This window comes from Conger conger, chromosome 10 (assembly GCF_963514075.1).
Source record: "Conger conger chromosome 10, fConCon1.1, whole genome shotgun sequence".
In the NCBI taxonomy this organism is placed as follows: Eukaryota; Metazoa; Chordata; class Actinopteri; order Anguilliformes; family Congridae; genus Conger; species Conger conger.
Genome location: NC_083769.1, coordinates 20,145,171 through 20,157,313, shown reverse-complemented (window position 1 = coordinate 20,157,313; position 12,143 = coordinate 20,145,171). Strand labels below are relative to the sequence as shown.

Sequence of the window (12,143 nt, the reverse complement as noted above, 5' to 3'; positions counted from 1 at the left end):
TGCCAGTTTTAATGTGAGACTTGTGGTATTGCTTTGGCCTTTCATGTCCCAAAACAGCATTTTTGCCAAAATAAATTGGAAGAAAAGGACAAGAAGATAAAAACTCGCAACTCAGTCAGTAAACCCAGAGGCATTTTAACTGTGGAATCTGCATGTACGTACACTCAGTGACCACTTTATTAGGTAGACCGGTACACCAGCTTGTTGATGCAAATATTTAATCAGACAATCATGTGGCAGCAACTGAATGATTAAAAGCATGCAGACAGCTGTTTTTCAGACCAAATGTCAGAATAGGGAAGAAATCTAAGTTTCATTGTTTCATTGACCATAGAATGATTGTTTGTGCTATACAGGGTGGTTTGAGTATCTCAGAAATTGCTGCTCTCCTGGGATTTTCATGCGCAACAGTCTCTAGAGTTTGCAGAGAATGGTGCTTAAAACAAAAAGCATTCAGTGAGCAGCAGTTCTGCTGGCAGAAAAGCGTTGTTAATGAGAGAGGTCTGAGGAGAAGTTGAAACTCACCAACAGGAACAGAACGATAGACACTTATCAGGATTGTTGCAAAACACCCTAAAATTATATCCAAATGATCACAGAATTTAATCAATACCTCTTTGACTCAGCCTGTATGTTGTGAGCCTCACAAAACTGGTATTTATAGCAGGGCCACCATTCGGAAAACTAAATCTGAACTCCTGAGAAATAGGGTTTTTTCCTACATCTGGATTAGGTTTATGTTTGGAAAAAGGCAAAGGAAGCCAACTGTTAAACAACAGCCATCAAATGGGAGTCATTAAACTGATGATTGCTCTGCATGGTCATATAATGGCCAGGGAATAGAAAGCCATTTTAAAAGACCAGGTGTACCCTATGGTGCACACTGTTCTCTGGTGACATCATGAGGGATCTAAAGATCTTTGAACCAGATCTAAACATAATTGAACCTTTATAGGAAGTTCACAAATTCGATTAACACCTTCGTCATCCATCAAAGAACTGAAGGCTTTCCTTTTTGAGGAATGTCCCACAACATACAGTTAAGAACTTGCCTGACAGCATTCCAAGAAGCACTGAAGCTTTTCTGAAGATATGTGGCCATTTCTGCATCATATATTATTAGGTCTTTCCATTATTTTGTCCATTCCCTGTATATGCATATACGCATTCTGTACTATATTCTATTTTCTTTCACAGATATATAGCATGTAAAAGAGGGTCCAGAACCTCTTTTTCAGAGCCAATCCTATCCCTCTCTTTGTTTTACTCAGTGATGTATATCTTTAAATGATTAACCCCAAAAAAACATCCTGACACTTGTGAAAGTCAGTGAGAATTTAACCAGTGGGTTTGCTGCTCAATATTTGCAGTGCTACAATGGATTCAATTAAACAGTGTAAATCAGCAGCTGTTTTTTACTGGAGGGCATAGGCAGGAAAAAAAAAGCTGTACTGTACTTGTACTTGACATGCTTCAGCATCTCTTGGTGTCTCAGTGTTTCCTCCTCAATCTGGTTACAGCTAGTTAATTAACATGCTAATGTGTATATGTGCTTATTTACCTCGGTACATATCCCTGCTTAAGCAGTGCCATACTGTCTGAAAAGTAAATAGATAGTCGACTATGCTCCTACACACAATTAAGCTAAATATGTGCAGTTTGTGGCCTCTACTCCTCAGTCTATTTTTGTCATACCTGTGAGGATTATGGTTCAATTATCACCCAAACCGATGTCAAACTTGATAATGAGCAAATTGGTTCAATTAGCCAGAGAGCTGGATGGTTGTGTGAGACAGGGGAACTTTGACAACGCATTGCTGAAATTAGATGACCTTCCCGGAATGTACGTGTTTCAACTTATCATTAATGTCAAATCAAATCCCCCACGCTGGCACATTGTTCAGATATTTCAATTAGAAGAGAACACACATTGTCACCATTACATTTCTATAACAAGTGTTACCCTGGGAAGAAACCGGTCTAAAATGATATGGGAAATTGCTAGGCAATGTATGGAGAAAGGGAAATTAAAGTAAGCTTGATGTAGTAATATACCAGTATATAGGTACAAAGGGGGGAAATAGGTATATGATAGGAGAGGGGTTAACAGAGCAGAATAAATGTGAACCAAAAGCTTCTCTTCTAGCACATCTGAATATTGAGCAATGACTGTGACCAGCTGAGGAGATAGCCAGCCTGGCTAGTGAGTATTGAACTATCAACACAAGTGGTATTCTAATCTAGTTTCCCAGTACCAGTCCCCCCTGAGCTCAACAAATATCTGCTTAAATGGTACAGACAGATTACACAGACACATGGGCGGCTGTAGCGTAGTGGTTAAGGTAAATGACTGGGACACGCAAGGTCAGTGGTTCTAATCCCGGTGTAGCCACAATAAGATCTGCACAGCTGTTGGGCCCTTGAGCAAGGCCCTTAACCCTGCATTGCTCCAGGGATGGATTGTCTCCTGCTTAGTCTAATCAACTGTACGTCCCTCTGGATAAGAGCGTCTGCCAAATGCCAATAATGTAATGTAATGTAACTCACACAAATTACATACAATGTATCGAGATGGGCCTTATAGATGGACTCCATAACTTTAAAAGTTTAACATGTACTGTATATAATGAGTAGAAAATGGATTTAGCATATCCTCAGCTGCGTATTCTGGAGGTCCTACATTTACTAAACAACAGTTTGTAATGTCAGAAGTATGGTGTGTGCCATCCCAAACTGACAGAATTGCTTGTTGAATTGATGGGACGGGCCTACAGTGATTGAATAGTGCACACTAGGGGGAAAATGAATGAAAAGTTGGAAAGAGTGAAGCTGCTCTCCTCATTCACAAGCTGTCTGGAGTGATTGATGCAGAACGGTGATTCAATATGAATCTGTGATTTTGGAGCGGAAATGGGAGTAGGATTCTGCATTTTCCTCGTTTAACAATAAATCAAATGCATGAATTATTACAGTTCCTGTTGTGACATGGTTAAAAGACAGAAGCAGTGCAAGCTATAAACTCAACGAGAATATATTACATTTTGAGGTTTTACAGACACAATTGATTTCAATGCAGTGCAAGTTGTCCCTATCCCCTCTTCTCTTCTCCAAACTATCACACCTGACATTCTCCCATTTGTCACCTCCCTTGTCAACTCCTCCCTGTCTTCCGGCTGTTTTCCGGCATCCTCCAAGAGGGCCCACATCACTCCGCTGCTTAAAAAAGCCTACTCTGGATCCCTCCATCATCCTGAACTACCGCCCGGTATCTCTTCTTCCATTCCTTTCTAAAACTATAGAACGAGCCGCTTCTAGTCAACTTTCTTCTTTCTTTTCTAACAACAACCTGCTAGACCCCCATCAGTCTGGCTTCAGATCGGGCCACTCGACAGAGACTGCGCTCCTCTCCGTCAGTGAGTCACTCCATGCCGCACGAGCAGCCTCCCTCTCCTCTGTCCTCATTCTCCTAGATCTCTCTGCTGCCTTCGACACTGTGGATCACTCCATCCTCCTGTCTGCCCTGTCAGCAACGGGCATCTGTGGCACAGCCCTGGACTGGATTGAGTCCTACCTCTCTGGTCGCTCCTTCCAGGTTGCCTGGGCTGGTTCGGTATCGACACCTCGGCCCCTCGCCACAGGAGTTCCCCAGGGCTCAGTCCTAGGCCCGCTTCTTTTTTCTCTTTACACTCGCTCCCTTGGCCCTGTGATCACTGCACATGGGCTATCCTACCACTGCTACGCGGACGATACCCAACTCTTCGTCTCGTTCCCGCTGTCTGATACGCAGGTTTCGGCCCGTATCTCTGCTTGCCTGAGGGACATCCAGAGCTGGATGGACAACCACCATCTAAAGCTCAACCCAGGCAAGACTGAAATGATATTCATCCCTGCTAAAACCTCTCCCCATCTGGATCTCTCCATTTCCCTCGGGGATACCACACTCACGCTGTCACCCAGTGCAAGGAACCTCGGTGTGGTGATGGACAGCAGACTGTCCCTCTCCGAGAACATTGTGGCGGTGACCCGGTCATGCAGGTTCTTCCTATACAACATACGGAGAATCCGCCCCTTTCTCACCCCCTACTCGACCCAGCTCCTGGTCCAAGCGATGGTTCTGTCCCGCCTGGACTACTGCAATTCCCTCTTGGCTGGCCTCCCAGCGTCTGCCATCAGACCCCTCCAACTCATCCAGAATGCAGCAGCTCGTCTGGTCTTCAACCTTCCCAAATACTCACACGTCACCCCCCTGCTTACTTCCCTCCACTGGCTGCCTGTCATGGCTCGCATCAAATTCAAAACATTGGTGCTAGCCTTCCAAGCAGTTAAAGGGTCTTCCCCAGCTTATCTACAAAAAATCATCAGACCCTACACCCCTGCCAGACCTCTTCGTTCAGCCTCCACAGGCCGCTTGGCACCTCCCCCTCTCCGAACCTCCACATCACGCTCACGACTACTGTCTGTTCTGGCTCCACGGTGGTTGAACGAACTCCCCGTTGAGGTCAGAACTGTAGAATCTCTCCCCACCTTCAAGCGCAAGCTGAAGACACACCTCTTCAAGCAGCACCTCTCCCCATCCCTCCCTACCTCCCTGTGAACCTTAATTGTTGTCTCTGTGACTTGCTTTGTGTATCGGTATTCTTAGTTGGCTAGGTAAGCAGTGTTTGGATAGTTAACTTTGGTCACTTTTGCTCTGTTTCTTTGTTTCTTTGTTCTCAAAAAAAAAAAAAAAAAAAAAAAAGGCCCTCGTCCTTATCTTTGTTGTACAGGTAGCAATTGAAATTGTACTTCCCTCTAGGGTCTTTCAGCGAACTTATCCCTGGTTATGGGTATGCACTTTGTTGTACGTCGCTCTGGATAAGAGCGTCTGCAAAATGCCAATAATGTAATGTAATGTAATGTAAAGTTGTATTACCCAGTGCTTTCATACGTGTTTGTGTGTGTGTGTGTGTGTGTGTGTGCGTGTGTTTGTCTAATACCTCTTTCTTGAAAGGCTGTTGAAAGACACACGGTCGATAATGCATTAATACATTAAGAAATGTAACTAAAGTAATTACTCTTTTTCACCACTTTTTCATACTTCTACAGAAAAACTGAAATGTAACAGAGCAGGGACACGGGAAGCCAGCCACACTGCTGTTAATGAAGGCTTGATCACGCACAATCTGAGAATGATATATGATATGATATGGTTCACCAAGCTCAGGTCTTGCTTTACAATGTTCCAATCTCATAGCATGGTGAAAAAAAATATTTCAGGTGTCATTACAAAAACTAAGTGCATTTCCTTATTAATAACACATTTTTGACAAAAACTGACTGAACCCGATAATTAAACTCTCAAAAAACGAAGGGAAAGGAAGGGTTTGGAGTATTCCACACGAGAACTCATAATTCCAGCGCAGAGCAGGCACAGCGGGCAGCTATCAAAAAAAGTCATAAAGACAGCACTCAGAGAGCTGTGTACCGTATTCACACAACTCTAGGGAAGAATTTCAAAAACAGGAAGTGAAGGCTACACTTTGACCCCGGAAGTAGTTAGGCGAGCGCGGTTACCTCCTCCTCCTCCTCCCGCATGGCCGGCATGGTGCTGATGGACAGGTTGATGGCGGTGACGGTGACGAAGAGCACCGACAGGCAGGCGAAGATCTTCCCGGGGAGGCCCGAGTGCGGCCTCTCCACCATGTCCCTCAGCCGGGCCATGCAGAGGCTGGTGCGGGCGTCGGCCTCGTCGGGGGCCTCCCGGGGCCCGGCGTCCGGGTCGGGCAGCAGCTCGTCCTCCAGCTCTTCGGCCTGGTCCAGCTCCTGGAACTCCTCCACGCGTTGCAGAAGCTTCCGGCGGCAGCACCACTCCAGCCTGTCCTCGGGGACGCCCCAGTAGAGCAGCTCGTCGCGGAAGGAGAGGGCGCAGGTCTCGCGCAGCATGCGCAGCTTGCCCGCCCGCAGGAAGGTGAGGATGGTGCGGAAGGCGCAGGGGTTGCGGTCGAAGAAGAACTCGTTTCGCGCCACGTCGTAGTCGTCGCACACGCGCATGATCTCGTCGAAGCTGGCGCTCGGCCGGAGCTGGCCCAGCCGGGTCAGGGGGAAGCTCTCCAGCGTGGCCCAGGGCAGCTGGTAGCGCAGGCCGCCCACGTTGATGATGGCGTGCAGCCGGCGGGCGGAGGGCGGGGCCGGGGGGTGGTCGCCGCCCCCCTCGCCCGGGGGGAGGAGCCGGGCCCTCTTGTAGAAGACGCCCTTGAGGGCCTCCCGCTCGTGCAGCGGGGGAGGGGGGTTGAGGGAGGTGTCGGAGGCGCAGCTCAGCGCGCTGTAGTCGTAGTCCGAGCCGTCTCCCGCCAGCAGCGTCATGGTAACCGGCTTCTGCTGCTGTCACATCACCATGGCCCCGCCCACCTCCTGCCTCTGTCTCTGTCAGTTAGTCACACCTCCACCTACTGGAAGAGACACAAAAAATTTCTGATTCACACCTCAGTGGGAAAGAAACTCTCACATTTGTTCTGCTTGGGAAGGTTATAACAAAGGCAGAGTGTTAGTAAAAAGGAAAGACAGAAAGAAACAACTTGGCAGCAGATATATGAGTACCAAAGGCCTGGGAAGAAACAAGATACCAATTCTCATAAAACAAAATGTGTCTTGGTTCAACTGATGCTAAACTCCGCATTTATTGTGGGTTTTACTAGCCCTACCTATGCCAAGTCGAACGATATATTCTCAAACCCATTTCCTACTTAAAGCACTATATTCTCAACCTTCTCTGCACCTACAATGGCACTTAGGACCAGATTCACTTCCGAAACTGTCGCAAAAACATTCTAGAACTAGAACTAAAATAGTTGAACTGACAAAATCTGTGTACCCTTTTTCAAGGTTGCCTGGCACTGATGTTACTTGATGGGGTGGGACTGTTTCCACTTTAACCTACTTGAAGGCACTTCTAATGAATACAAAGTGCAAAGATGCGTCTCATCAATAGTCCACTGTGAGTTCTCAGGACTGAATAAGATTAATTTCATCTGCACAGTACAGTGGGGAGTGAGCCCTTGGGCAGAGTAATGGCGAATGCCATTGTGCTGGAAAAGATCAATATTTAACCCATACAAATGCAGCTGGATCTGCAGCATTACTCCAGGCATAGTGCACCCTGGTGATCTTTAACATGAGAATTCCTCTATTACGGAGATTACTGAGGCAATCTAATGTTGGAAAGTGTGCTTCAGAAATATTGGTGGTTTGGGTTGTGAGGGAGCCCAAGATTGTTTTGTGAAATATATTTAGGATGCCCCTCACGAACATGACGCATGAGCGTATAGCTAAATGCACACGTATGGACTCATGCACACATGTACAGACACCCACTCAGACAGGCACACACAGATTCGCACTCAACACACACACACACACACACACACACACACACACACACACACGCACGCACGCGCGCGCGCGCACTCGCGCACACACGCGCACACACACACACACACACACAGACACACACAGACACACACACACAGCTTCATTGTAATTAGGCCTGGCATACTGCCTTTATGGAGCACAATGGGGCAGAGTAGAGAAAGCGTTTTATTGAAACAGCAGACTGGTAAACACATTCGGCATAACCTGTCCATTTCATACTCATCCATGGGACACATCAAATACTGCTTCTAGGTGGTGAAGCAGAACAAGAAACAACAGTTTGAATGAAGAGCTAAGAAATATACAGTACATAAAGCAAAGACAATCTGGCTTTTCACCTTCAAGCAGTCATATTCAATCTAAAAATGCACTTTATTGATTTCAGCATCACACATACTGTATCTGAGTCAGGGGTTAGATTCACAGAACCATGATCCAAGTACTGAAAGAGCAAAGAATAAAGGAAAACATAGAACGGAGATTCATAAATATGACAGTGATGATTTTGCAGTTACCAAAAATTCTGTATTATTATCTTCGATTTCCACTTTTCCTCCACTTAAAACAGAAAGGACATTACTCTGTCTTATGAAGCCATTTCAAAAGTCACTCTGAAAGCATTTGGACGCATTTAAGGTTCAGAGATGAAATGGATACATTTTTTAATGGCTGATACTTTTACAACCACTTCCAAGCACTTCTGACTGCCTTTGCTCTGAAATGCCATGGCAACGAAACACCACAGTTACAAAAAAGAAAAAGAAAAAACAGATAATAAATAAATAAAAAACGATTAAAGAATCACATTTGTGTCTCTGGTGCACCTCTTCCTCTTCAGAGACCTCCAGGCTTGTGTCCAAACTAATTAAAGCAATTACAATGATTAAGGAGCGCCAGGTTACAAATTAGTGTCTGTACCCTTGTATGCTCCGCCACCAATCACAGCTTGAGGAATCGCTCTCCGGATCTAAATCAGGGACATGTCTGCATCAGTGGATGATTATTAAGCACCTCCTGAGTCCAGCCCTGAACATGAAGGATTACACTTGGCCTTTTGTTTCAGGCCTGTCAAATTAGAGCAAACTCCTCTGCACTCCATTCTTAGTCATCCCCTCTTCTCTCCAGTGCATGCTTGCTCCTTTCCCGCCAGCAGTCCACTCGAACCGCGGCCTACCCTTGACAAGCCAAGATGCCCCACTTGGAGGAGGTGTACTCCTGGTCAGTGCGGAGCTGAGGGCAGTGCCAAGGGACCACAAGACTGCCTGTCTGTCTGTGAGCTGCTACAGTGCTACATCCTCACACCATCATGCGCCATCACACTGCCACCACCATGTTTAACTGTTGGTATGATGTTCTTACAGTGGAATGCTGAATTTGCTTCATGCCAGACATACTATAATGGGACCTGAACGTTTCACTCTTCACTGATCTGTCCATAAAACATTATCTGAAAGGCTTGGGGATCATCCAACTGTAAGTCGAATCATTCAAGCCACTTTGGATAAAAGCAACAACTAAATAACAAATTATTATTATTGTTATTATCCAGGTGTTCTTTTGCAAATGTGAGCCAAGCATTGATGTTTCACTTGGCCAGCAGTGGTTTCTGCATTGCTACTCTCCCATGAATCCAAATTTCTCTTTCTTATTATGGGTCATGGCACTGACTTTAGCTGAGGCTAGATAAGCCTGCAGTTCTTTGGATGTTCTTCGAAGATCTTTTGTGACTTCTTGAATGGCCACTCCTGATTCACCACTGTTCCGAGTCATCTCCATTTGGAAATTATGGCTTTTACTGTGGTCCCAAAGCCCTGGTAATTACTTTGGAGTGACCTAGTCAAAGTCTTTACTTGAACCCAATAGAGATGCTGTGGCAGGACCTGAAATGAGCAGTGAAATGCACCCTACCAATTTGTCTAATTAAAGAGGTTCTGCAAAGAAGAGTGGGCTAAAAAGCAATGTGAAAGACTATCATATTATAGGAGGTGTTTGGCTGCAAACCAAAAGGTGGTCCAACCAGTCATTTTGTTTAAGGGAAAGAACATTACTTTTTCACAGTGGTGATTTGGGTGTTTCATACGTTTTTTCCTTCAATAAATGAAATGATAATGAACTCATTTAAATAAATGAAATAGCTACCTCCACCAGCAGTTATGACGGGAAGCACACAGAAGCAGGTGTAAGCTACAGAATAAAGTAGATAACCTATCTAACATTAGTTCTATTAGAACTTGCTCCAGTCTCAATAGTAAATTACTAGTTAACACGTATGGATGTAATGATTGACTGAAAATGGAAAATTGAAGAAAAAAGCTTTCAAGTCACACATCAAAATTACATACTGGGAAAACATTCTCCTCTTTTCTACTGGATCAGCAACAATGAGACAATGATCATTATCAGCCGTGCCAGTCTGCATACACAGATTAGAGAAAGATCATGCCGAACTTTAGCTTACAAAATAGCAAAGCTCATGTCCTCATGACACTTAATAGCCCATGCCAATGTTAAGTAAATTGATGAAAAATCACCCTCCCTAGGTCAGCTTTCCTTTATTGTAATGAATGATGAAAACAACCATTTGTCATGCATTCATCAGCACAATGTGCACACATATATAGATGTGCATGCTTGCCATGAGTTAATATTTTCCCTCTTTCCTCTAGCCTACTTTTTGAGCTAACTTCATGAACAGTTACTGTTGCTTGCTTTTCATACTGTCTTCTCAGTAACATAGTTGTGGAGAATATTAGTTTAATCACTGTTAGCCTATTTGTTACTTAGCTAGTATAACCCAAATAATAGCATATTTGTCCTCTCCCAAACACTAGTCAGTTTAACTTGTTACAGATACCAAAATGCAAAGAGTTTAATTGTTCTTGGTCTTATGAACTGTGATTTATTTATTACCTGCTTTTGTTGTCAGGTTTTTAATTGCTCCCGGCAAGTGCTTTGATACCTTGCATGGCAGTGTGTTCGTGAATGGGTGAATGAGAGGCATCAACAAAAGCGCTATATAACAGCAGTCCATTTACCATCAACATTTTCATGAAATATGATCAGAAATAGGCTTTTCATTGGTCAGTTTTGTTCTTGGTTCATTCCCCTGGGGCCCCCAAGTTGTAACAAGCATTTGGGTGTGGGGCAGCCTGTAGCGTAGTGTTTAAGGTACATGACTGGGCTTGAGCAAGGCCCTTAACCCTGCATTGCTCCAGGGAAGGATTGTCCCCTGCTTAGTCTTACCAACTGTAAGTTGCTTTGGATAAAAGTGTCAACCAAATGACATGTAATGTAATGTAATGTAATGTAATGTGTTTGCATCCCTGCTGGCAGAGTGCTGAAACAGTATAAAATGTGTGGGTTGGTAGAGGGGTTGGAGGGATTGTCCCGCAGCACTGTGCCACGTTCTGGGCTCTGTATACTCTCAGGCCTATTCTCCTTCTGCCAATCACATGGCTGCTACTACAGTGCCTCTGTACAATGCCGAAATCGGTCTGCAGAAATGTGTGTGTGCGGCTCGGCAGATGGCCGCGACACATGTAGAGGGAACACAGTGTTACACAGTAAGTGGTGTGTCTGTCGTGATGTAGACTTTTCAGCGCTTCCTAGCAACGTTTACACACAGTAGTTTTTTTTTTTTTTTTAAGAAGTAATCCACATGGATCTAATTCATTAATCGTATCAGAGAGCCTAAAATTGAAGTAGCCATTCAAATAATGTCCAATATCCCTTTGAATGATATGAAGCTCTATTAACCATTTTTCACAATGGTAACCATTAGAGGCAATCTGACTTTATGTTCTGAAGAACGGGGAAATTTCTATGATCTTCAAGCAGCAGATGAGGCGAGGCAGACTGGCGGGGAAAGTTTCCCAGCAGCCTGGTTCGAGGTCTGTCTCCCCCTCCTCATACCGCTGCCACTGCGGGGCATACTCTCCAGATTGCCTGTGAGTCACGCACTTTCTGAGTCCGTTTCTGATATCTGCCTGCCATAATTTCATACTTCAGAGTTTCCACTCGCAACCGCCCCGAGTTATAAAGTGACGGTGCGTGAAAAGCGCTCCCGAAAAATTATTTCGATAAGTTATTTCGTCAGCATCCCGGCGACTGTTTAGAACGGAATGCTTAGATGAGAACAAACCGGTCGTCACTTGTCACGATAACCTTCTTTTCCCGGGGCTAAATTGAACACCCATCAGAAGACAACTATTACATTTTCCAAGAATAATTTCAGTTTCATCCACAAAATGCTCATTCCTCAGCTGCTCACCAGAGACAAAGAATTTAAAGAACTACTGTCATCTTTCAAAAGCACCGAATCAATAGGTAATTACAGCTTTTAGATTAACACTTATCTATGTTTCTTGTGCTGGGTCAAGTGATAAAATAAGCTAAATAAAATGTTTTCCAAAGCATGCACATAATTATACTATGTTATCATAAATAGTATACATTTTACATGGACTCTGATGACCTTTGTTGCTTTCTAGCTATATGTAAAAAAAAGTGAACGAATGAATAGCCCATAAACATTAAAAAAAAAACTATTCACGCACAACTAAATGCAAATACATAGCCACATACTTTAAATCACCATTTTCCATTGACAAAAAAATTGAGTAACTTCAATGGGATAAGTCTGACAAATATGGTCAGATGAAATTTCAATCTGTGTGAAATAGGAGTTCTTACCACGGGGGCATTCTACCCCATCTTACTCTAACTATGACAAAGAA

The 12,143-nt window shown here is 44.3% G+C and overlaps 1 protein-coding gene across 8 annotated transcripts in view; it reads right to left on the bottom strand.

Annotated features, from left to right (window-relative positions):
- LOC133139038 (potassium voltage-gated channel subfamily G member 1-like) overlaps positions 1–12,143 on the bottom strand; it is a 92,178-nt gene that overhangs the window by 2,440 nt on the left and 77,595 nt on the right. For 7 of the 8 annotated variants that reach the window (XM_061258291.1, XM_061258293.1, XM_061258290.1 and 4 more), the window contains one exon: positions 5,554–6,428. In XM_061258291.1, coding sequence (XP_061114275.1) covers positions 5,554–6,342 — 789 coding nt within the window. In that variant the 5' untranslated portion in view covers positions 6,343–6,428. The remainder of the gene's footprint in view (positions 1–5,553; positions 6,429–12,143) is intronic. The other variant, XM_061258295.1, reaches the window with a different exon arrangement.